The 24,560-nt window shown below is 35.9% G+C and overlaps 1 protein-coding gene across 6 annotated transcripts in view; it reads right to left on the reverse strand.

Annotated features, from left to right (window-relative positions):
* Window positions 1-24,560, reverse strand: part of Wwp1 (WW domain containing E3 ubiquitin protein ligase 1) — an 85,178-nt gene that overhangs the window by 39,861 nt on the left and 20,757 nt on the right. For 2 of the 6 annotated variants that reach the window (XM_041657048.1, XM_041657045.1), the window contains exons 3-8: window positions 18,849-18,939; window positions 13,975-14,113; window positions 12,856-12,980; window positions 10,982-11,119; window positions 10,821-10,887; window positions 8,236-8,420 (exon numbers count right to left, since the gene is read on the reverse strand). In XM_041657048.1, coding sequence (XP_041512982.1) covers window positions 8,236-8,420; window positions 10,821-10,887; window positions 10,982-11,119; window positions 12,856-12,980; window positions 13,975-14,113; window positions 18,849-18,918 — 724 coding nt within the window. In that variant the 5' untranslated portion in view covers window positions 18,919-18,939. Of the gene's footprint in view, window positions 1-8,235; window positions 8,421-10,820; window positions 10,888-10,981; window positions 11,120-12,855; window positions 12,981-13,974; window positions 14,114-18,848; window positions 18,940-24,560 lie in introns of those variants that run through there. The other 4 variants (XM_041657051.1, XM_041657049.1, XM_041657046.1 and 1 more) reach the window with 3 other exon arrangements.

Here is a 24,560-nt window from a genome sequence, read left to right on the forward strand (position 1 = left end):
TTTGAGATGTCTCAATGAGTTTCCCAGGTTGTTCTTGAACTTGAAATCCTCCTGCCTCAGCTGCTTGAGCAGGCGGACCATCAAGCCCAGCTTCCATTTTACACTTACTTAAGAAACAACCTACTGCTGAAATTTACTGACATCTTATTTTTTTTAAATTTTATTTCAAGTATAATATCCATTTAGACTACATGTACACATAAAATTGAGTCAAACTCACAAGTAAGAAAATTCAAGATGGTGGATTAGAGTCAATAAGCATCTGCTTGCCTTCTGCTGCAGTGAATCAAAACACTGAAAACACTGAAGTACAACAGAGGACAGACAGAAACATGTAAACTGGAAGTGTGCCAGATGGCAGTCTGAACACAGACGTGAGATCTGCAAGGCAGGTGGGTGCAGAAGAGTTCTCTGCACTTCCTAACATGTATGTCACACTGCAGAAGGGAGATTTGACAAGGTAGCATGTGAGCTTGCTACTTGATCAAACAAGTCTCTGCATTTTCCCGTCTCCTAGAAACTTGAAGGAAACATTGCAGTACTGCTTCAGTGAATGTCTACCTTGAGACATTCAAGTAACCCTGTAGTGTCCCTGAAACAATCATGAACTTCATTCATGTAGTGGGAAATTGATCCAAGATTATGTAGGGGAACTAGGACATGAACATGGTTTACAGAATTGTCAGACTCATGGGTGGTATACTGCATGGGACGTATCATACCACCCCTAACCAGTTGTCCTGTCCTCCAAGTGGATTCACAAATGGTCCTGGACCTCCAAACGCACCACGGTGTCTAGCATCAGCTGAGTTCCAGGACTTATCCACTGTGAATTTCTGCTCAGTGGTTTTGCATCTGGCACTTGCACCTACTGGCTAGTAGAGCCGCTGAGACCTAGATCAGTGGCTTTGGTCTGAAACTACTGCATCTGCTACCTGGGGGGCAACATAAAAGAAGGCTGCAGTGAACGGCACTCAGCTTTTGCTTTTTAACAGAGGCATTAAAATGTTTGGGAGACATTTATATAAACTGTCTAGAAATCTATATTTTAAAAATATTATCCAATGACTTTATAATCAGGAAAGTTAAAAAATGACAATGTTGATAAAGAAAAACAAAATTATATAAGTAAAATCAGAAATACACAGAACTTTATTGAAATGAGTGTGAAATATATTAGGCAAATGAATGAAACTTAAAATGTTCAATCAGAGTCAAAATGGAAAGGTAATGGGTAAAATGTTTCCCTCATACATAGGGGATGGACAGGGTTTGAAAAAATTCTTTAAGCTTTATAGATAATTTTTACATTATTTAAAATGTTATACTCTATTAGAAAAAAAAAACTTTTCAACCCATATCAAACAATGTCCCCAGAACCATAGGCCAACATGATACATAACCAAAAATAATTCAATATTAGCAAATTATGTTAGGAAATGTATCATGGTAACTGAGCAAAGGATAAAAGAAAGATTATTTTCAATACTAGCTAAAAAAGTATTCAATAAAATACTAATGAACAAAGTAAAGATGATCAAAATCACACTATTCCAATTCAATATTGCTGATTATATTTGACAATGTATTAAGGCTGAAAAAAAATCAAAAACACTGAAAAAGGTAAAACTCATATAAAGGAGAATATTTAGAACATATACAATAAATAACCAGAAATTAGAACTAATAAATTAAATACAATATATTGGAAGAATGAAGAGCCTAAGTTCAGCATTAGGACCATATTCAAGGTCTGTTAGAAAAAAAAATAAAACAAAAAATACTGAGCTGGTGTTTGTTGTTTTTGTTGTTGGTTTGTTTGTTTTTACTCCAGGCAGGCCTGGAAACTAATCCTCCAAAGCACTTGGGATTACAGGCATGTACCATCATGGTGTATAATAAAAGACATTTATAAAAGTAAAATGACTAAGAATAGATAAACAATCTTTGGGTGAGAAGGTGGAAAAATATCTCTGCTTAAATACAAAGGCTGGTTAGGATGAAGAACAACAGGAATTCTCATGCCTTGTTGGTGGAAATGCACAGCACAGTTACCTTGGAAACGACTGGACAGTTTCCCATCAAATATCATACACTCTACTGATCTCATTTGTTAACCAAAGTAAGTTCAAAGTTTATGACCACACTAAAAACCTGAACACAAATTTGGATAGAATCTACATTCCTAATTGCTTATAACTCAAGAGACCAGGCTGCTTCAACAGGTGATTTGATTAAATAAACAAATCACCACTTGTGATACCACAATAAAGAAAAAGAATAAAATTCACAGACACAGAAGAACCTGAGGTGTGCACTTTCCTAAGTGAAAAGAGTCAATATGAGACGGTTGCATACTCCACAATTTAGCCACAAAATCTTCTAGAAATGACAAATTACGGAGACAACACAAAGATCAGTGATTCTCGGGGACTGGGGAGGAGTGAGTAAAGTGCAGGGGATTTTGGAGCAGTCAAATATTTCTGTACAGTACTGGAATGGCACTATGCTTTCCAAAACCTACCTAACTAGTGTACCTCAAAAAATGAAATTTAATTAAATTATAATTTCCATCCACTGTTTCTATGTGATACTTATTACAAAAAATATTGTTCCAGACTTTCTGATTATACATGCTTATAACTCATGATCCCTTTTCTTCGTTATTAAATTACAGTTTGATTTTGCAAATTATGCATTTTGTCAAAAACAATTTATTCATAATGATTTACTGGTTGTAAAAAATGCAAGATGTCACTGGGAAACTCTTAAATATAATAGGAGAGGCAAATATATGAGATCTCCATTACTGTTTAGCTAAGTTGTTCAGACCTTGACTTTCTGGACTCAAGAAATCTTCCTACCTTGTCCTCATCCAAGTAGCTAGGTCTCCAAGCATGTGATACCCGCCCCCAGTTTGGTTTAACAGTCTAATCTCTTTTAGTCATTAAGATTTGGGAGTTAGAGCAATTCTTTCATATAAAGCAGAAAAAGGTAAAAATACTAGAATATTTGAATTCCACTTGTTATGTCTTTGTTATGGTCTAAAGTGTGTATATATAACATTTTTTGAGTGAGAGAAAAATAATTAGGTCATTGAATCTGCTGCCCTTGGAAGGATTGAGGTAGTTGTCACACAACATCAAGTCAGTTCTTAAGAGAGTAAGCTGCTATGTATGAAACATTAAGTCTTACTCCTAGTCATTCTCTGACTTCCTGTCCTATCAGGTCATCTTTCTCTTTAATACTTAAATATTCCAGCCACAAGGACATCCAACATAAGGTCCTCACCAGAGTTCCAAAGGAGATGAATGATTGTGAACTTTCAGACTGGAAAGCGGTTAACTAAATCTCTCTCTTATCTCCCATCCCCCTGACAGAGTATTACTATGTAGTCCTGACTGATCTGGAATTTACTACATAGATAAGGCTGGCCTTAAAGTTACAGGGGCAGCCTGCCTCTGCCTTCCGAGTCTTACAATTAAAATATCACTTTATTTGTAAGTTACACAGTCTTGGAGTATTTTGTTACCTTAACATAACTAGATCACAGGACCATGTTACTACTTTTCAAACAATGACATGAAAACTGGCTGTTTGCTTAAGGAATTTCCTTACAGGTAAATCATTTTAGAGTGACTACATCTACAAGGGAAAAGCCTGTGAGGCTGCCCTGTAGGAACAGCCCACCAGCACTGTACCTAATAATAATGGTAGTTAGATTAAACCCACTGCGAAGCAATTAAGCAACTAACACACAACTGCTCACAGTAGGCAGAACTGTCACAGTGACAAACTCTGGTTGATTAGCACCAGTTTCCTGAATTACGGTAACTTACTATAACAAGCAGACTTGATATGAGTAGAAGCCAGTACACAGGATCTGCCCATACATTTCTATGCAGTTTTCTCAGTATTTATACTTCTTAATAAAAACTGAAAAAAATGTAACATATCTATAGAATAGGTTTGTCTGATACTAAATCACACTGATCTATTATATATCTATTATGGTAATAATTATACATTAGAAAAAATAATCTCATACTAGAAATTAGAGAGAATTAAAGTAGAAAAGAATATAGTATTTTTATTACATACCACTTTCCAAGAACTATGGCAGACATCTTTGTTTTAATATATTATTTAACCTTCTCAACTAAGTTATAAGGCACTAAATTAAGAATATCAGTCACCTTTATACATAGAGATGCTAACTTTGAGGATATTTTTGTCACTTTTTAGCAGATTAAGCTTTTCTTTTCAGGTTTACTCATTATCTCACCTCATTGTAATCTAAAATAAATATTTATGGCAACTAACCGTCTCAAAGGAATCTTCTTAATCAAGAGGGATAAAGAGCCTTCATGTATAATACTATCTCTGGTGAGAAGTTATCGTTTCTCTGAACTCCTTAAGATTGGCCAAGATCCATTATCTGAAACCCTTGGAGACAGATGTATTCCAGAATTCATATTTTAGAATTTGGAACAGTAATATGGCATATGCATTATAAATCACACCAACACCTGAGCAGGTTAGGAACCAATCTTGGCGGAAATAGATAACCTAGTGCCAGTCCAAATAAATTTACAAAACAAACACACACACAATTTTTTTTTCTGGTTTTCCAAGAAAGGATTTCACTGGGCAGCTCTGGCTGTCCTGAAACTCACAGAGATCCATCCACCTGCCTCTTCCCCTAGAGGATTAAAGGTATGACCACCACTACCAAGAGATTTCAGAAACTTTGAATTACATGTATATTAGAATAACTTCCTGGAGAAAAAAAGTTTGCTGAGCTCACATTAAGATCTTCAATAGTATACAACAGCATTGGCTGCATCTAGCAAAGACCTGGTGGTGAATGAGAGAGCATATGGGGCTCCACACTCAGTATTACAAATTCAGTAACAAAATCTGGCTCAGAGTCCTGAATGGAAAAAAGGAATATTAGGAATGAAGTTCGATGCTAAAGTGCTTGCCTCCTATCTATAAGTACCTGTGGCTTTTTCAGTCACAGTCCAGCTGGCCTTGGTGAGCTCCCAATAGATCAACCCCACTGTCTCCGTGGGTGGGTGCACCCCTCGTGATCCCGACTTCTTTGCTCATGTATGGGATAAAACCGGTCTCTCTGAACATGGCGAACAATAAGGGCTGATGAGAAACCAAGGACAATGGCACGGGGTTTTGATCCTACTTAATGTGCTGGCTTTGTGGGAGCCTAGCCAGTTTGGATGTTCACCTTCCTAGACATGGACGGAGGGGGGAGGACCTTGGACTTCCCACAGGGCAGGGAACCCTGACTGCTCTTTGGACTGGAGAGGGAGGGGGAGAGGAGTGGGGGGAGGGGGAGAAGGGTGGGAGGAGAAGGAGAAGGGTGGGAGGAGGGGGAGAAGGGTGGGAGGAGGGGGAGGGAAATGGGAGGCTGGGAGGAGGCGGAAACTTGTTTTTTTTTTCCTTTTCTCAATTAAAAAAAAAGTTAAAAAAAAAAAAAGTACCTGTGGCAATACCCAGCATCCATCTCCTCAAAAGGGGTTGGGGAATACTACTTGGTACCTACATCTTAAAGAAATAAGGAATGCCAATTTCTTGAAAAGCTATCTGAATTAATTCTATGAGTAAGAAATGAGCTATCAGACAAAGACATCAACTAAGTAGTTGTGACCAACATAAAAGGTTTAAAAGCCCTTTAAACTAAAAGATATGAGGACAGTTACACTATTTTTAAGAAAATCTCAGCAGGTGAAAAGGTTGGGAAAATATTTTGGTAAGCCCATCTCAATAATAAAAGATAAACATTAGCCTTTTGAGAAGCTTTATATAATTAACAATGAACAGGAGGTAGTATATACAATGGCATATTATTTGTGTTTTAATAAATACAGCTTTCCTGAAGATCAGAGGGCAAAGCAGTCATACTAGTCAGCCATACAGGCCAAAGAGTGGTGGCGCACACCTTTAATCCCAGCATTAGGGAGGTGGAGACAGAAGCAATATGGCTGGGCAGAGGGAGGGATATAAAGGGAAGAGACTCACTCTAGTGGTTGGCTGCTTTGCTTTTCTGATCTTCAGGTTCAACCCCAATATCTGTCTCTGGTTTTTTTATTATTTGTGCTACAAGTATAAAGCTGAAAGCCACAGAGCTGGATACTAATGCCTATGACCCCTCTGCACTTCAATTTCCTCAGAGCAAACAGAAAATACTATTATGTATCCAATGACTTTGAGAGTGGCTGGTAAATAGTATTAGGTGTTTAACACATGTACAGCAAGCAGATGACAACTGTTAAGACTGCCCTATCTTTCTTTATAATTTCACAAATGCCAGGGCATTATGTATGATTGAATCTTCATTGCTAGTTCTTTATGTGTGTGTTATATTTTCACCCTGAAATTTCAGGTAAAGACAGGTAGAAGAATGTGAATAATGAGCGTATTCCCAATAGAATATATAAAATATCCAACAAACTATAAAGTATGCAAAGAGATTTAAAATGCTAGTTGTACAAAGGTTAATGCTTTCACATTTCATCAACATCTGAATAAGCCCAATGTTGAAATATGCAATAACTAAGGGTAGTAAGTACTTTCACTAATCTACTCACACAGCTAAATGTTTCTGAAATATGAGCAAATTCTTCAAATTCCATACATTTAAATGGCCTTTCTGAAGTGACCATTCCACATTTTTTTAACATTTGAGTCTTTTTATGAATAAGGAATTGACTTAATTATTGGTCATGACATCTAATTACTGCAAGAGATGATGCAACTCCTTCAACTCCTGAATCCAACAATAGTCACATAAAATAAACTCATTCAGTTTGCTAATATGTGAGTTTATACTTGTTTTGTTTTTTTATCTTTATAACCACTTGGAAGAGTTCATAAGGAAATAACATTAAAATGTCAATTTTTTCCTGTTCTTTCCTATGGATTACTATCTGGTAAACTAAAGGCCTTTTAATCTAAAAAGCATTAGACCCATGTAAAGTATGGTGAGCAGATAAACCTTTCTTCTGAGATAAAACTACTGTTGCTCGTTCTGTATTTATTTTTTCAGACTATATATTGAAAACTGCACATTCTAATTTTTAGATTGGACCAAGAGGAACTGATGTGTTCAGAATGTGTTGCAGGATAAGTTTTTAAATATATAATATTAATTTCTCAAGAATTTCATGAAATACGTTGATCATATTTGCCCCCCACTCTTTATTTCCTCCAACTTTATGCCCTCTTTTCTTTTTAAAGTCCACTTTGTGCTTCTCATATACTCATGGGTGTGGGGCCACACCCTTAAAGGAAACTAACTCTCCAAAAGATATCACTGTAAATAATTCTTTAGAAGCAGGAGCTCATAAGGCCCTGTCCCTTCATAAGATGGGTTTTACTGCCGGGCGGTGGTGGCGCATGCCTTTAATCCCAGCACTCGGGAGGCAAAGGCAGGCGGATCTCTGGGAGTTCGAGGCCAGCCTGGTCTACAAGAGCTAGTTCCAGGATAGGCACCAAAGCTACAGAGAAACCCTGTCTCGAAAAACAAAAAAACAAAACAAAACAAAACAAAAGATGAGTTTTACTTGGCCTATACTATCATGCTATGTCATTTTTCCTTTCTGAAAGAGAAACAACTAAGTTCACTGCTGTTTTTGCCTTCTGGGAGGTATGGAGCACTTCAGGGTGTTCGTATTGTGGTATATTTTTAGAAAAATCCAAAGCCATTATAAAGTCTTCCTGGGGCATTTCTTCTACAGCAGTGTAATTATTCCCTTAGGGAAATATAAAACTTTCTGATGTCTATGTCAAATCACAGCATACATTTCTAATAAGTTAGCTACTACAAGGGAATTCATATGATAAAATCAGTTTAAACAAACCATTCATCATTAACTTTTGCCTAAAAAAAAAAAAACAAAGAATTCACTCAAGTTCTTTCAAAAATATATTTATGTCACTAATTAAATAGTATTTTCTGGTCTAATCTAAAGTGTAAGAATCTTACATCATATTAGAACTTGCTTAATAAAATGTTGTGATTTCTCAACTGTTTTAGGAATACCTTCTTAAATACTCCAAAGATTTAAAAATTTCAAAAGAATCTTCAGGTATCATAGCTTTATAAGCTATATTGCAGCAGATGAAGGATGACAGCATAATAAAGGAAATGGAGGCATTAAATACATACACTTCTTTAATTGTCATTCAAACAATGTGCCAAACCCCCAAGGTTACCTGTATCACTGGTGGGCTCAGACGTGAGTGGTTTTGGAGCTGGAGTATTTTTGGGTCTGGCAGCAACCTGAGACGGGGATGAAGGTGTGTTTTCTCCATTAACTACATGTGAACAGCATGAGTTGGAAACAACAGTGTTTGTTGGTACATGATTATCTATTCCAATAGTACCTTCAACAGCCAACCTTCAAAGAGAAAACAAAATTCTAACTTCAATGAGTTAAGTGAAACAAAACAATATGTCAGCAAAGTTTACATAAAAATAAAAGGACTGACTTTCTGACATTTAGAGGGAGTGTTAGAGTGCAGAGAAGAAGACACAGTCTGCTGTTACCACACTGACCTACAATACTTTCAGTTGTAAGGATTGACACTGGCAGACACACCAAGTATACTGAGTTTATCTAGGCCTTCCAGCACTGTTTAAATTGTACATTTTAAATAAGAATATTGGGCTATTTTAAATGCTCTAAAAGTAGCTTCAAAGGCTCATGAAACTATAAGAAATATCCAAAAACTAATTCTAACCTTGGAATTACATTTAGCAATGAAGACAGCTAAGGTCTGAACAAAACTTCCAGATATTTCTCAAGTCTGTATCACTCCTTAGCCATCTAGAATCAGTGATCTAGAAGTCTAAGTGCGAGTCCTTGAAAGTTCCCCTAGCACCACCGAACTCGTTTTTAAAAACAAGATGTGCTATCATAAAATAAAACAATAAACTTTGGTGGTTTTGTCTTAAGACAGGTCTTCCTAGAAGGACCAGGCTAGTGGTAAATTTCCGTCCAGCTCTGTCAGGGCTACATGGCTTCTCCTAAACTCCTCCTTCTTTCTCCCAGCATTCAGTTTAGTTTTCCCCATCTACCTCTATTCCCTGCACTGGCCCAAGACAGTTTTCTTTATTAACCGATGGTATTCACAGCATACAGAGGGGAATCCCACATCATGTAATCCCTGCCTGAACTTGCAGCCATTCTCTTGTCTCTGCCTCTCAAGTGCTAGCATTCAAGGCATGATTCACTTTGTACAAAGCAGGATTAGGTTTTAGGTGGTAATAATTTAAACCCCAATTGAAACTGTAATTTAAAGAATTTAAACATATGTCACATATTAATGCATTTTGATCTACAAACTGTTAGATTATTTCAGTCATTAATTTTTCTCAGTGCAAATTATAATCTGGAGACTTATTTACATAAAACAAATATACAATTTGAAAGCATAGTTTCAAAGATATTTTAAAGACTACTGGTTGGGCTGGAGAAATGGCTCAACTGTTTAAGGCTAGACTCGTAACCAAAATAAAAGGCAGTACTGAGAACCAAACCCAAGTCTCTGCAAATGGTAAGCAATTGCTCTGTTAAGAAATTATATTCCTGAGCCTTTTTCACAGCTTTTGTTTTGAGACAGGATCCCATTGAGCTACCCAGGCTGCCTCAAACTTGTCCTCTTGTTTCAACCTCCCAGCTATCTCAAGCTGCAGGTGTGTGCCACATATATATCTTGCTTAAGTGCTTTGATAAGAAGCATCCAACAGCAATTAAGAACAATGTTATCAGTAACTGTGCATAGTCCAAGAGGTTATACTTTGCCCTTTACTGGCATATTTTTTCAGATGTACCAAGTCAATTATGTAAGAATATATTTTAATATTTTGGGACTTCTGATTCCACCATATTTGAATTATTATATACTCTCATTTCATTTATATGTTTCAAATCATCACTTAGCAATCACAAAATGTGAATGGCAGAGAGGTTCTGAAATAGTAGAATAAAATCTGTAGGCCATTTATCTTGTGAACTACAGGAGAATGCCCAATCAATAAGGTCTTCCTCCCATACTACTCACTCTATTAACCAACAAATCATAAATATTGATTGTTTAACAACATTTTCAATAAGAAAGAAAGCACTACCACATTCCACAGCATAAGTGAATAGTTAAAGCACTATGCTTTGTAAGAGAACCATTTGTTTATAGAAAAAGGCCAGAACAATGATTTTCTTATGTGTTAGATCTTAATAAATTGTTATTTTAAAGCTTCTTTCCCAGATACTTGGCAAATAACATCTTTAATATTTAAGCTTTTAAATTTTATTTATTAATATATTTTTGGTATTTTTAAAATGTGGTATTTTAATGTAGCCCTGGTTAGGCTTTTAAATTCTATGACAAATAATAAAATGAGGCTAAGGATTAAAACTTCTGCTAGGCAGTGGTAATGCGCACCTTTAATCCCAGCACCTCGGAGGCAAAAGCAGGTAGATCTCTCAATCTGAGGCTAGCCTGATATATAGAGTGAATTCTAGGACTGCCGGGACAGGTAAACAGAGGAACCTTGGTACAGTACAGAAGCAGGGGGATCAGAAGTTAGAGGTTATCCTCAACTACACAGTAGATCTGACATCTACCTGGGCTACATAAGATCTTGAAAACTCCTACCTCCACCCCATAATATAATCCTAACAATCAAGGAACTGAAGCAGGAAGGTCATGAATTTGGAGCTAAGAGAAAATAAAGTAAATTAAAAACACAAACTTGATGCCTGAGAAATCTTATATCAATATACAAAGCACTCTACCCGGCAGTTGTCCTTGTCGAGGGGTCTCCATTCTCATGTAAGGCATCACCATTCTGCTGGATTTCTACTAAACATCAAGAAGGAAAGCAGTTCAGTTTTTACATATTTATTTCTTGTCAATTTTCTTTATTTAAATTTAAAAGCACATAAGCACAGCTTACTGGTTGGAGAAGAGTTGTGGTTTGTTAGATTTTCTTGCTCAATCACTAATCCATCAAGCACAACTGTCAATTCACCAGTTTGCACTATGCCATTCTTGTTTTCCAAAGAAAGTTTTAATATTTCTTTCACTTTTTCTACTAGAAAAAAAGAAAATTCTAATTTAAAAACAAGTGCCACATACACAAGCATGTTTAAAAATACCTCAATCCAAGAACTGCTGTATTCCAGAACTTGACTGCTGCATTTGAAAAAGCAATTATTTGCATTTTTATCTGTAGACATTATATAAACAACAACAGGCATAATTCCATTCATGGGCAGTTGAGTGACTCTTCTTCCCAAGCTCCACACTTTTGACATCATCTTCAAGTGCTTCTGTGCACAGTATAACCTTCAGAGGATAAGCTGATACTATCTACCTAATAAGCACAGCTGTGAAAACTTGTTCCTGAGCAGAGGCCCAAAGGCCTGGGAAGGGGGCACAATTTCATCCTGAGAGTCAAATGACTTAGTTGACAATTCCACCTCTGCCACTTACTAGCCATAAAAAACTAAGTCATTCAAGCTTTATTTAGCCTCAGTTTCCTCACTTTTCGTTACAAAATGGAAAAATAAGAACATCAAGGAGGCACACATCTTTAATTGAGAGAGAAGAAAGTGGATCTTTGAGTTCCAGACCAGCCTGGGCTACAGAGTGAGTTTCAAGGCAGCCAGGACTACACAAAGAAACCCTGTCTCGAAAACCCAAAAACCAACTGTCCCCCAAAAATATATATAAATACAAAAAAAAAAAGCCATCAAAAAGGAAATAAAAGGAACTTCATTCTCAGTGGAGAGTCATAAAAACTAAATTCAAAACTGCACGAAAGTCGCAGCACTCACCTGACACAGTTGAATGCTACACACTGTGAGGACAGCTTGGTGTTTTTTTCTTATGTAAGGCCAAATACTTCCCTCCCATTAAATCTATTCTGATTTAAATGCAAAGCCACTGTGATTCAACTTCTATCCCACAGAATATATATTAAATTTACTCAGAAATGAGAAGAACTTGTGAAGACAACAATGAAAGAGTATAACACATCAAATATACAAAGAAAATGGGGTTTTCACACTTGAAATACATTATGGGTGTGGTCAATTAGTAAGTAATTATGTACTGTAAAGTTCAAAATTACTAAATGTTTAAACATGCATCAGAACAAAGGGTAAAAGGGTACTTGAACAGATATATCAGTTGGCTTGATTTGATTATTCAATTTTATATGTAAACCATAAAATGACTTTTGACTCCATAAATATAATTTATCAGTTAATAAATCTTAGAAAAACAATCAGTAAATAAGTTTTAGAAAAACAATCTTCTTTAAAAACTCATCAGTGAGCACTTCATTATCCAATATGGGTACATTATGATTTATTTTATGTGGCTGTTTTTTGAGACATTGTCTCTCTATTGTTTCATCTTTGACACAGGCCAGAGATGCCAAAAGTATTAAGGAACTTGCAGTTACTTCTTCAGAGTGAGAAAGTGAGAGTACCAATAATTAGGGGAAAATTCCTGGTCCTCTCGTGATCTTCCTAGAGGCAATCCTCCCCAAGGGGGGGAGCTTGACCTGCCTAATTGATAGTTAAGTCTCTATCCAGCTCAGAGATGCTGTTCTAGTAACAACAAATGAGTGGGAGTAACTGGTAGATGATCTACAGTGTGGGGAAAGGATGGGAAAATACTGCCCACTGTTCAATTACAACACCATTGGCATTGTATGTTCTTTATAAACACAACACAACACTTCATTTCTGGGCTGTAGAAGGATATGTTTAAAGTCTCTGAAATAATATATAAATAAACAAAGGTTAGAAAGCCACTTACATTTCCTGTTGTGTGTTAACAGCACTTGTTTCAAGTCCACTGTTGCTCTTCCTAACAGAGCATCTGCTTTTAAAGTGTGGTGACTCCAAATTCGAAACTCCAAGGTGGTCTGTGGGGTCACATTTCTGCATGAATAACATTATAACAAAAATAAACACGGCATCACTGTTGTGTGCTAATTCTCTTAAAGTTATCTATTGCAGTGATTTTTCTAAAATGATGAATTCAGTTTAATACTGTATGAAACAGTAAACTAATTGAATCAGAAATATAAATAACAAATATTTACAAACACATTATGACTTTAAAAACTACTTTGGGATTTTTGTAGTTAGCCACCCACTGAGCAGCAAAGCACTGTTTTACTGAGACCTCAGAAAACATCTCTCCTGTGTAACCCCATTTTTAGAGCTCTTTAGAATGACGGGCATTAGTTCAGTTATAATTCTTCTATTACATGTAACTTTATACCATTTTACTTCGAAATGTCAAAATTAAGAATGACTGGGTTTATTTCTATACTAAACATTCAGAGTAAATAGGGTCATGTGGAAATAACTATCTATAAAACAAAAACACAATTATTGTGCTTTCTCTTTGAGAAAAGTGAAATTAAAAAATTTCTTCATATCTTAAATTCTTTCTTCCTTCCTCCCTCCCTCTCTCTCTCTCTTTCTTTGTTTCTTTCTTTTTTTAACCAAAGCAGGGCAGTTTATTTTACAACTTAGGAAATTCTGGCATCAGCTCAGAAGGACAGACACTTATCTGTTGATGGACATCTGTAAATGGGAGACTGCTCATTCGTTTCCCAACTGTTCAGACCCAAATAACCACACAGAAACTGTATCAATTACAACACTGCTTGGCCAACAGCTTAGGCATATTCTTCTAGTAATTTGTGTATTTCCATGAGTATGTGGCTTACTAGAAAGGTTCTAGGCAGTTATTTCCTTCAGCAGTTACACGGCGTCTCTCTGACTTCACCTATTCTCTCTACATATCTCTTTTAAATTCTTTCTTAGATAAAGAAAAAACCTTATTACTTGAAGTCATTCTACAAAATATAAAACATAGGACATGCAATGTGAAGATTTTATAGCCTTTACATAAAATACTCACACAATCAGCTGCTCATCCCATTTTGGATTAGAAGAACTACTGGATTTTGCTGTCTTCTTAATTTCTCCATCTACAATGACTTCAGTATATATTGCTGTTCCAAACCAGTTTTTTTTTCTTTTTAGCTTGGCACTAGAAACTAACAGAAAACAATAATTATTTGTCTGTAGATGGAACCAAAAGATCAGCACTGCCAACTACTAAACCAATAGAAACAGAAGCGTTCTTCCACCTCTAGTACATATCACACTGACAAGATGAGAAGCTACTATTGTCTAAAAGCCATCTGAATTTCTCAGTAATCAATTTATCAAGAGAATTCATCCATTTGAATAGATTCATTCTTTTTTAAAGATTCAGACTTGTATAAACATTCAAATTAACTCAAAAACATTTTTGTTAATTCTCCGAAAGACCAGTAGACCATTAAGTAGTAATTTTCCTATCTTCTGCCAACATCTGCAGACTGTTTCTATAGATTGCCTGATCTGTTCCTATAAATTCTGTGTAGTGAGACCATACACAGTCTTTCATGACTTTCCTCTTCCACTTACAATGCTCTCGGGTTCCATCAATACTGTAGCATCAATACTTCATTCCTTTTTATGCCAAGTACTATTCCATTATTGATATGCCACACTTTATTTATCTATTAGTTGACAGACATTTAAATTATTTCGTAGCAGTTGTACCTAAGATGTCTATAAATATCCATGTGCAAGTTTTGCTATGAACGTGTTTTCATTTACTTTGGACATATCAGAACTGCTGTGTAGCACAGTAAGTCTCTATTCAATAAATGCCAGACTATTTACACTCCTGTCAAAGTATAGTGGGATGTGATATCTGTTTACCTATTGATTTATATATTGATATATATTTGGGATCAAGCTCTCCCAAATGTAACCCAAGCTCATTGAATTTGCAAGCCTCTATTCTCTGTCTCCCATGTTCAGAGGGCCATCAGTGTGCACTACATACTTGAATGGTTTCTATCTTTACCTGCTATGTAAATATAATTTCAAACTGTATCAAGGACTGTGAGAAAAGTAAATGCCTTCATCTGGATGATATTCACTATATAACTGTGGCCCATTTATAATAAAATAATGAACATTTTTACCTAAAAATGTTTCAAACAAAAACTTATTTAAAAAAAATTGAAAATCAAAATGTCATCATGAAATAAATTTTAATCATAAACTTTTACAGAAAGGGGATTTTAAATTTATTTTACCCAAGATAGTAAGAAATTATTTTAGCTTAAACATGTGCCTTTAATGATTGCAACTGTTATTCCAAACACAGAACTGTGCAATCAACCAGTGATTATGATCACCTCTACCCTGCTCTGAGATGAGAAAAAAAAGGCACCCCTGTCACACACATCAATCGTTAAGAAATAAAATGAAAGTTTCCATTCTACTGAAAGAAATTAATCAAGCAAACCAATGAAATACAAAGTGAAAGTGGTGTGAGAGGCAAAGTGTTTGAAATAGTTACTCCTCTGTTAACATGGAAAGAATAACAAAAAAGATTATAAGCGAATGCTTATTAAAATACTAGCAACAGAGTGCAATGTTTAAAATAATGTCTGAAGTGCTACTGGGAGGGTCTTAGTAAAACTCATTCCCATTCTCTGACATTGCAAGTTGTTCTAAGTTTACCACCAAGGGACTGATATAGGGGCCAGAGTTGTTACCTCTCAAGAACCTCCCCAAAATAGGTTTCATTCCAAATAAAAGTTATTTCTTTGAAACATACAGGTCCTATCTATCCACACACTGTCAGTAAAGAGAAGGCAATACAGGATCATGTTAAAAGCATACAAGTGTAACATATCTGGATTCATGTTTTAACTTTGCCATTACTAGAATCCTGACCTGAAGGAGGTCAATTAACGGCTCTGCCCCTCCATTTTCTCACCTGAAAAACAGGGGAACAATAATACCCAATTCTTAGGATTGGTGACTGAAGGCATGCAAAAGCACCATCATCAACAACAAATTTCCCCGCATCCAGTATGGTGACTGCACCTGCACTACGACTAATGAAGATATCCCACTGTGTACCTTTATCTGGCAAAGTGCTTGACAGTACTGAAAGCTGTTAGCATAATAGATCTATCTCCCCTCCCCCCTCAACAAATATTTTAAAATATCTTTTTTTAATCTCATAAAAAATTTGTAATATGGTGGTTTAATAGTGCATATAAAATTAATGCTATGTTTTTAAGTAAAGTGAATGCTACTATTTTAAACAGGAATTCTAATTAGTGGGAATGGAGTAAATTATATTTTCCCATTTACTTGTTCACTCTCGTGTTATACTCAAAATGCCCTTCACAGTAACACTATGTAAATATTGAAAATTAGCAGACATTGGATAGGGTTCCTTAATTTAAAAGGTCCAGTAACAGTAATGTCCCTAAAAACATTTAGTAACAAATGTATATGATCCACATAAAAATTACCACAAAACTTGAACAATGGACACCAAAGATAAAGAAAATTATTTGATATATTCTTAGATCTGAGAATTTTTTTTTTTTTTTTTTTTTTTTTTTTTTTTTTTGGTTTTTTGAGACAGGGTTTCCCTGTGGCTTTGGAGCCTGTCCTGGAACTAGCTCTGTAGACCAGGCTGGTCTCGAACTCACAGAGATCCGCCTGCCTCTGCCTCCCGAGTGCTGGGATTAAAGGCGTGCGCCACCATCGCCCGGCTTTAGATCTGAGAATTTTAAGATGAAAGCTTTATATCACCTCCAATTTAATATATCATTTTATAGCAATAACACAAAATTTTACTGGGTTTGAATGTTTGGGGTAAACACAAGAAAAGGGGAGTTTAAATTCAAATAAGGAGCAAAAGGAAATAGACAAGTACAGAGACAAATATACATAAAATTGAGCTAATTAAGACTTCTCCAAATGTATGTACTATAAAATGAAAATAAGTAGATAGTCTAATAGTGATATAAGAAATAGTAATAGAACAAGCAAGGTGGTAACTCTTGAAATCAACAAGAGAAAAATGGTTAGGCCATAAATAATCAAATGATTGAGAAAAATCACCTACAGCGCATATCACGAACACTAAAATTGCTCACCACGGAATGAAATTAAGGGCCAGTGGGGTGGCTCTGTGAGTAAAAGCACTGGCCACCAAGCCTAATAACCTCAATCCCTGGAACCCAAATAATAGAGAAAAATTCCCACAAGCTGTTCTCTGACCTGTACATGTACCATGCATGGCTCATGTATATGCACATGCATAAATAAATGTAAAAATCAATATTTTTTAAAGTATAATTGAGGTACCACAAGACGCAATACCAAAAACTAAATATATAAACCCTACCATAGCAATCTGTTAGTTTTTAAGGCAAGTACTCTATATACTTTAAAAACTTTGCATCTGATCCATTCATGTTGGAAATCTTAAAGTCTACAATACTGAAAATTACTTATCTCTGCATGCTATTATACTTATGTTCGTGGCATAGTAAATTATCACATTACAGTGGATTACCTTCTGTTTGACTTTAGATCATGGTTTTCCTGTTTTTAGGATATTTTTATTAGTTGATTGGGTGGTTGGTTTTTAGAAGCTGAGATGAAACTCAAAGTCTCAGATACATTAGGAAAGTGCTATACCATGGAGCTACACCCAGAGCACACTGTTCTTGTATGTTTGTTCCCTTCAATAAGCTATAAATTAAGAGCAGAAATAAAGAAGAGACTTGGGCACAGTGGTACACACATGCAATTCCAATGCTTAAGGTGCTAAAGGAGGATCATGAAGCCACACTGGGTCCTACAGTGAGATTCTGTCTCAAAACAGGAAAGGAAAAGGAAAGGAAATATGACGGACATGGTTATTAGTGCATGCCTGTAGTCCCAGTACTTGTGAAACTGAGGCAGGAGGAACACTGAATTTGTGACGTGATTATTATTAAAAATGCTTATTCACATCAACAATGAAAATGAGCAAATTGGGCAGAAATAAATGCAAAATGTACAGTTTGGAGAAGGAAGAAGGATCAGGAGATCTAATGAGCAGCCAAGGTTTGTGTTAAAACAAATAGGGAGATTAACTTCATTATGAAAGACTCCTGCTTAGCACTAGATAAAGGGAAGGATGACCTCAGGTCAAGATCCCAACCACCTAAGCTTCCAACTCCTGAAAGAATATAAGGCATTCAACAGTAGCTCTGCTGCTAATGTGCCATCCATGCCAAGCTGTCACCCTGATTATTCACAGGCAAGACTAAAGGAGATATGGATTCTCCTAGTTCATGAGACAATGACCAGACTTCAATAATAGAGGGGCCTTGAAGGATACCTGATTGCTTGAAATAAAAGGACTAATGGAGTAAGCTCGACTGAGGATGTAGTTCAGTGGTAGAATACTTACTTACCCAGTATGAACAAGGCCCTGGCTTCAATCTCCAAGATCAGAAGGGGTAAAAAAAAGAAAAAAAAAAAGACCTATACAAAGAACATGGTTGTGATAAAAGTCTTAAGACTGCAACCGGCATCCTCATTACTAAGAGAAGACAGAGTGGTTCCTCTGAACTTTGGTCTCCTCCTTTATAGTCATAAGTAGTAGTTTCTATTACTCGAGCTATTGTGAAATCAAGATCATGAATTTTACAAATTAATGTTTACTTTAAAAACAGAAATGAACAAAATGATAAAGGCAAGGCAAGGCAACATGAAGGCAAGACATTAAAACCCAGTACTGCCTAGTATGAGTCCAACTTCACTGTGTATGTCTCAAGAGCATCACTTATGGAATATATTTGCCTCATTAGGTATGCAAAATCTAACTTCATCTACCCATCACAATACTACATTATTACTAAAATCACTTACCAGTTACCTTTAACTGTAACCTTCCACTGTGGTTATCACTAGTATCAGACCTTGGTGAAGCAGTGGCCATGTCCCAAAATTGACCTTGACTCTATTTAAAAAAAATGAAATAATATGTTCAGACATCAGAGAGGATATTTCAATCTTCTGGATGATTTAAAACCATTCATTTGAATCAATGAAAATTCATATCCATCACAAGTTCTCACTTGTCTTTCATTTAAAATTAAGATAGTATAGAAACATTATATGAGTGTAGCTATTTAACCACATCTGAGTCAATTTGAGCAACAAAGTAAATGATAATACTAGGAATCCTGGCTCATATGAGGACTTAAAATTAATATGTACATGAATATGCAAACATGATATATATTATATATTGTTAAAATATCCTTAGTATATACCCCCTTTATTCTTGAATACTTCAGTGTGTGTTTCATGAGAAATAAAACCTTTTCCTAAATAATCGCAATACAATAATTAGATTAAGGAAAATATAAACTGTACACTTAACCAGGAATTTAAATTTTGTTTAAAAAAATTAAAGAAAAAGCAGAGTTAACTACACCTTTCTTTATCTCAAGGCTCAACTTCTACTCATCTTTAACCTACTAAAGATTAAAGTGGTATATTCTGGGAAATATTGAGAAATACTAATGAGTATTAATACTTATCTTGCCTTCCCCTTAATTTGTCATCTTTTTTTGTGCTCCATTTAGATCTTTTCTCTAAATTTAGGGACCAATATTTTAAAATCATTGCATTCTCTTCACTTACTTAGATCTGCATAGCCTGTGTATACATACACACACACACACACACACACACACACACACGAGTTACTTAATCTATGATCAAGAACTCATTCAGGTCAATACGCTTATTCTACAGAAGAGTCCATTATATGGACTGAAGAAACTACATTCAGAAATATGTAAGCATAGAACTAAATATATATATATTTAGTTCTATATATTTAGCATGTAATATATATATATGTAATATATATATATATATATATATATATACGCATGTAATAACAAATTAGTAAAAAAACGAAGCCATGAATTTGAAAGATAGTGACATTGGGGGAGGGACAGGAGGGAAAAGAAGGTAGAAATATATTAATCTCAAAAATAAAAAAAAGAATGAATTTTTTAATAAAATCAATTGAAATGGAACACTTAAATTATCAACAAAGGGAATATAGAATATAGTAAATGGAAATTGAAGGCTTTTTCAATTTCTAGCAGTCTGGTCTACTAGATATTATAAAAAATCTTCCTTCCTGCTTTAACATAAACACTTCCTGAATAGCTCAAAACCAATGTCCATTTTCCAAATTCTGTTATATTCTTAAGTGTGGAAATTATCAAGCCTACGCCATATTTATATTATGGCAGTCTTAAAAAAAGAAATAAAATAATAGTAAGAAACATATATACAGCATATATATATATATGTCTTTATATACATATATATTTATATATAAATAGCAGTATATAAAGGCACCTGCTGCCAAGGCTAACAATCTTAGTTCAATCCTCATACCTGACAAGATGTCCTCTAACTTCCTCATTTTTTTATTGACACAAATAAATAAATAAATGAATAAATGAATAAATAAAATGATAAATAGTATAGACAAACAAACATGTTATCCTGGTTGTGAATGCTGATAGTTAAAGTGTATGGTCAAGAGACAAGAACTGAGCCTACTGAAAGATGAAAGGAACTAAATGTAAAATTGAGTTCAAAGTGTCACTCCTGGCCTGCCAAGAGCTTTGCAGGACTCCAACTCCCAGCCTGTCAAGCGCTGACTCCACAGGGTATTTAAGCTTGAGCTGGAAAGAGGTTTTGAGTGTGCACTCCCTCTGTCTTTCCCTCACCATGCTCTCCTGATGTGGGAGTGATTTCTTTCTAATCTGTTGCTTTCATTGGTTAATTAATAAAGAAACTGCCTAGGCCCATTTGATAGGCCAACCCTTAGGTGGGTGGAGTAAACAGAACAGAATGCTGGGAGAAAGAAGCTGAGTCAAGGAGCCATGATTCTCCCACTCCTGGCAGACGCAGGTTAAGATCATTCCTGGTAAGCCAGCTCGTGGGCCACACAGATTATTAGAAATGGGTTAGGTCAATATGTAAGAGCTAGCCAATAAGAGGCTGGAATTAATGGGCCAGACAGTGTTTAAAAGAATACAGTTTCCATGTAATTATTTTGGGGCATAAGCTAGCCATGCGGGCGGCCGGGTGCCAGGGATGCAGCCCCGCCGCTCCCATTACAACACTCTCCCGGTCACCAGTGAACACCATCTATTAAACACAGGCATTTGATTTGGCGTAGTCTGGTTTGATTAGAATTTTTTGTGTCGGCAGAGAGGCTTTTCTTAACACTAAGGCCTCACTGTGAGGACCCATGACAAAATTATATCACAACACCAACAACCCACTGACATATACCATTAGGATCATACCCAAACTTGGCCCTGGGGTTTACCCAGAATGAAGAACTAATTAGAAAACTAATCTGTTTTACCTACAAGTAAAAGTCAGTAGAAATTCAATACAATAGTTTTTGACTGTCAAGAACTTTCAAAATAACAACTAGTTTTATCAATTAATGAAGAAATAATAATGGCCAATCAAGAAAAAACTATAAAAACATAATGTAAAGACACCAGGCAAATGAGTTGGTGAATGACCCACCTGCCAGCTGCACTGCCCCAAAAAGATGAGTAGACAAGGTAAGAACCCACTCACACCACAAAGAGCAACATGAAACCACTAAAAAACTAATGGCCCTACAACAGCAAGACTTGAACAACCAAATATAGATGAAGCAGAAGAAAATGACCTAAAAAATAAACTTTAGAGAATGTTTGAGGTCCTTAAAGAGGAAATGAAAAATTTCCTCCAAAAAATGGAGGAAAAGATAAACAAAAAAAAAAAAGGAAAAAAAACCAACAAATCCCTTAAGGATTAAGCAATCAAACATATGAAAGAAATTACTCAAGATTTGAAAACTGAAATAGAGACAAAAAAAATGAGGGAATTATAGAAACAAATTATGAGAAAACTATCAGACACCATAAATGCAAGCATGAACAACAGAACATAAGACATGGAAGAGAGAATCTCAAGCACTGAAGATACAACAGAGGATATAGACTCATGGGTCAAAGAAAGCATTAAATCTAACAAAAGCTTAACACAAAATATTCAGGAAAAATGGGACATGATGAAAAGACCAAACCTGGCTACATAGTAATCAAAACACCAAATGATAGAGATATGAATAATTTACATTGATATGGATTTTGTTTTAGTGATTTAAGGTCAATTTTGTTATATGTATATGTGTTTCTGATCTTGATTAAGGAACTGTGATTGTGTAGTTCATTAAAAAATGTAATGTATAATTAGGAAATATAAGTTGTTAATAGATAATCATAAATAATAGTCAAGTTTGTAGTCATGATAGTTAATATTTTCTAGATGTGCGTAGATATATTTTAGATAGACATGCTTCATGTCTTTCAAAGATTACAGAATAGGACATTTAATGTTTTAATAACTTAGGACTTTTCATGACAATGAGACACTCTGCTCCTGGCAGCACCAATCTACTTCAAGAGGAAGATGGGCATCGAAGAGGCACCTTATGGAGTTTGATAGCCATTTGGGCAAGAAACTGCTCTTGCCTGGACTATTGCATAAATTGGACACAGAGAACCCACAGAGAGAGGACTACTGAACTTGCCTAAGGTGAGATGATCTTTCGGGGTTCCTGATTCATGAAAGAGTCTGCGAGACATTCTGCAGGACACAACAGATAGTGACTGAACTGACTTTGAATTTTCCTGCTTGATGAAAATGTCTGCTGGATACTATGGGCCTGAAGGCTGAAGATGGATGCCCCAACGGTACAAAAGAACTTTGGGTGACTATCCAGGCAGCGAGATGTCTTTGTCATTTCTAGAGTTTGAAGTTTCTTAGTTCTTGTTTACTTAGGTAATATTATATCTTTCTGGAGTCTTTGATGGAGTTAAGAATAGTTAGTTATAGTTTTCCTTAGTTATGATAGATTATTGTAACTTTTACTTGATAACTGTTTTGTTATATGTAATTTTGCTATGTTAAAGTTAAAGCCTTTTTTTTTTTTGTTTAAACCGAAAAAGGGGAAATGATGGAGGAAGGTCATTGGCTAATAAAGGAACTGCCTTGGCCCATTTTATTGGTTAGAGGATAGGTGGGAGGAGTAAACAGAACAGAACGCTGGGAGGAAGAGGAAGTGAGCTCAGAGACTTGACAGCTCTCCTCTAGGGGCAGAGGCCTGAGAGAGACGCCATGCCCCGCTCCCGGCATGAAGCTCCGACCCAGGATGGACTAGGCTAGAATCTTCCTGGTAAGACCGGTTCTCACAGATTATTAGAGATGGGTTGATCGGGATGTGAGAATTAGCCTGTAAGTGCTAGAGCTAAAGGGCCAAGCAGTGCTTAAAAGAATACAGTGTCTGTGTAATTATTTTGGGGCATAAGCTAGCCGAGCGGGCGGCTGGGGGACTGGGGACGCAGCCCCGCCGCCCTTATTACTACAACCAAACATACAAAATATTTTTGTATGTTTGCAAAAAAAATTTTGTATTTTTGCAAAAAAAATTGCCGGGCGATGGTGGCGCACGCCTTTAATCCCAGCACTCGGGAGGCAGAGGCAGGCGGATCTCTGTGAGTTCGAGACCAGCCTGGTCTACAGAGCGAGTTCCAGGACAGGCTCCAAAGCCACAGAGAAACCCTGTCTCGAAAAACCAAAAAAAAAAAAAAAAAAAAAAAAAACATACAAAATAAAGAAAAAATGTTAAGAGCTGCAAAGGAAAAAGGCCAAGTAACATATAAAGGCAGACCTATCAGAATTACACCTGACTTCTCAATTGAATCTATGAAAGCACGAAGGTCATACATAGTCAAGCATTGCACAGACCTTAGGAGACCACGGATGCCAGCCCAGACTACTATACCCAGCAAAACTTTGAATCACCACACACAGACTAAAGAAGATATTCCATGACAGAACCAGATTTAACCAGTACCTTTGCACAAACCCAGCCCTACACAAAGTACTAGAAGGAAAACTCCAAACCAAAAAAGTTGGCTACATCCACAAAAACAGAGACAATAGATGATCTCACAGTAGCAAATCCCAAAGAAGGGGAAAACACACACAATAACATCATCAACAATGAAAACTAAAATAACAGGAGCTAGCAATTGCTGGTCATTAATGTACTTTAATATAAATGGACTCAATTCACCTATCAAAAGACATAGGTTAACAGATTGAATACAAAGACAGAATCATCCACTTCCAACTCAAAGACAGACATCAACTCAGACTAAAGGGCAGGGGAAAAAAAATTCCAATCAAATAAACCAAAGAAACAACCTGGTATAGCTATCCTATTATCTAACAAAACAGACTTCAAACTAAAATCAGACCAAAGAGACAAAGGAAGACAATTCATATTAGTCACAGGAAAATCCCATCAAGAGAAAATCTCAATACTGAACATCTATGCCCAAAACACAAGGGCACTCATATGTAAAAGAAATACTTCTAAAGCCTAAATCACACATTAAATCCCACCCGCTAACAGTGGGAGACTTCAACACTCCAGTCTCACCACTGGACAGGTCTGTCAGACAGAAAATTAAC

Source organism: Microtus oregoni, unplaced genomic scaffold (genome assembly GCF_018167655.1).
Source record: "Microtus oregoni isolate MIOR12 unplaced genomic scaffold, Mior012 000008F_ref0000371, whole genome shotgun sequence".
NCBI lineage: Eukaryota > Metazoa > Chordata > Mammalia > Rodentia > Cricetidae > Microtus > Microtus oregoni.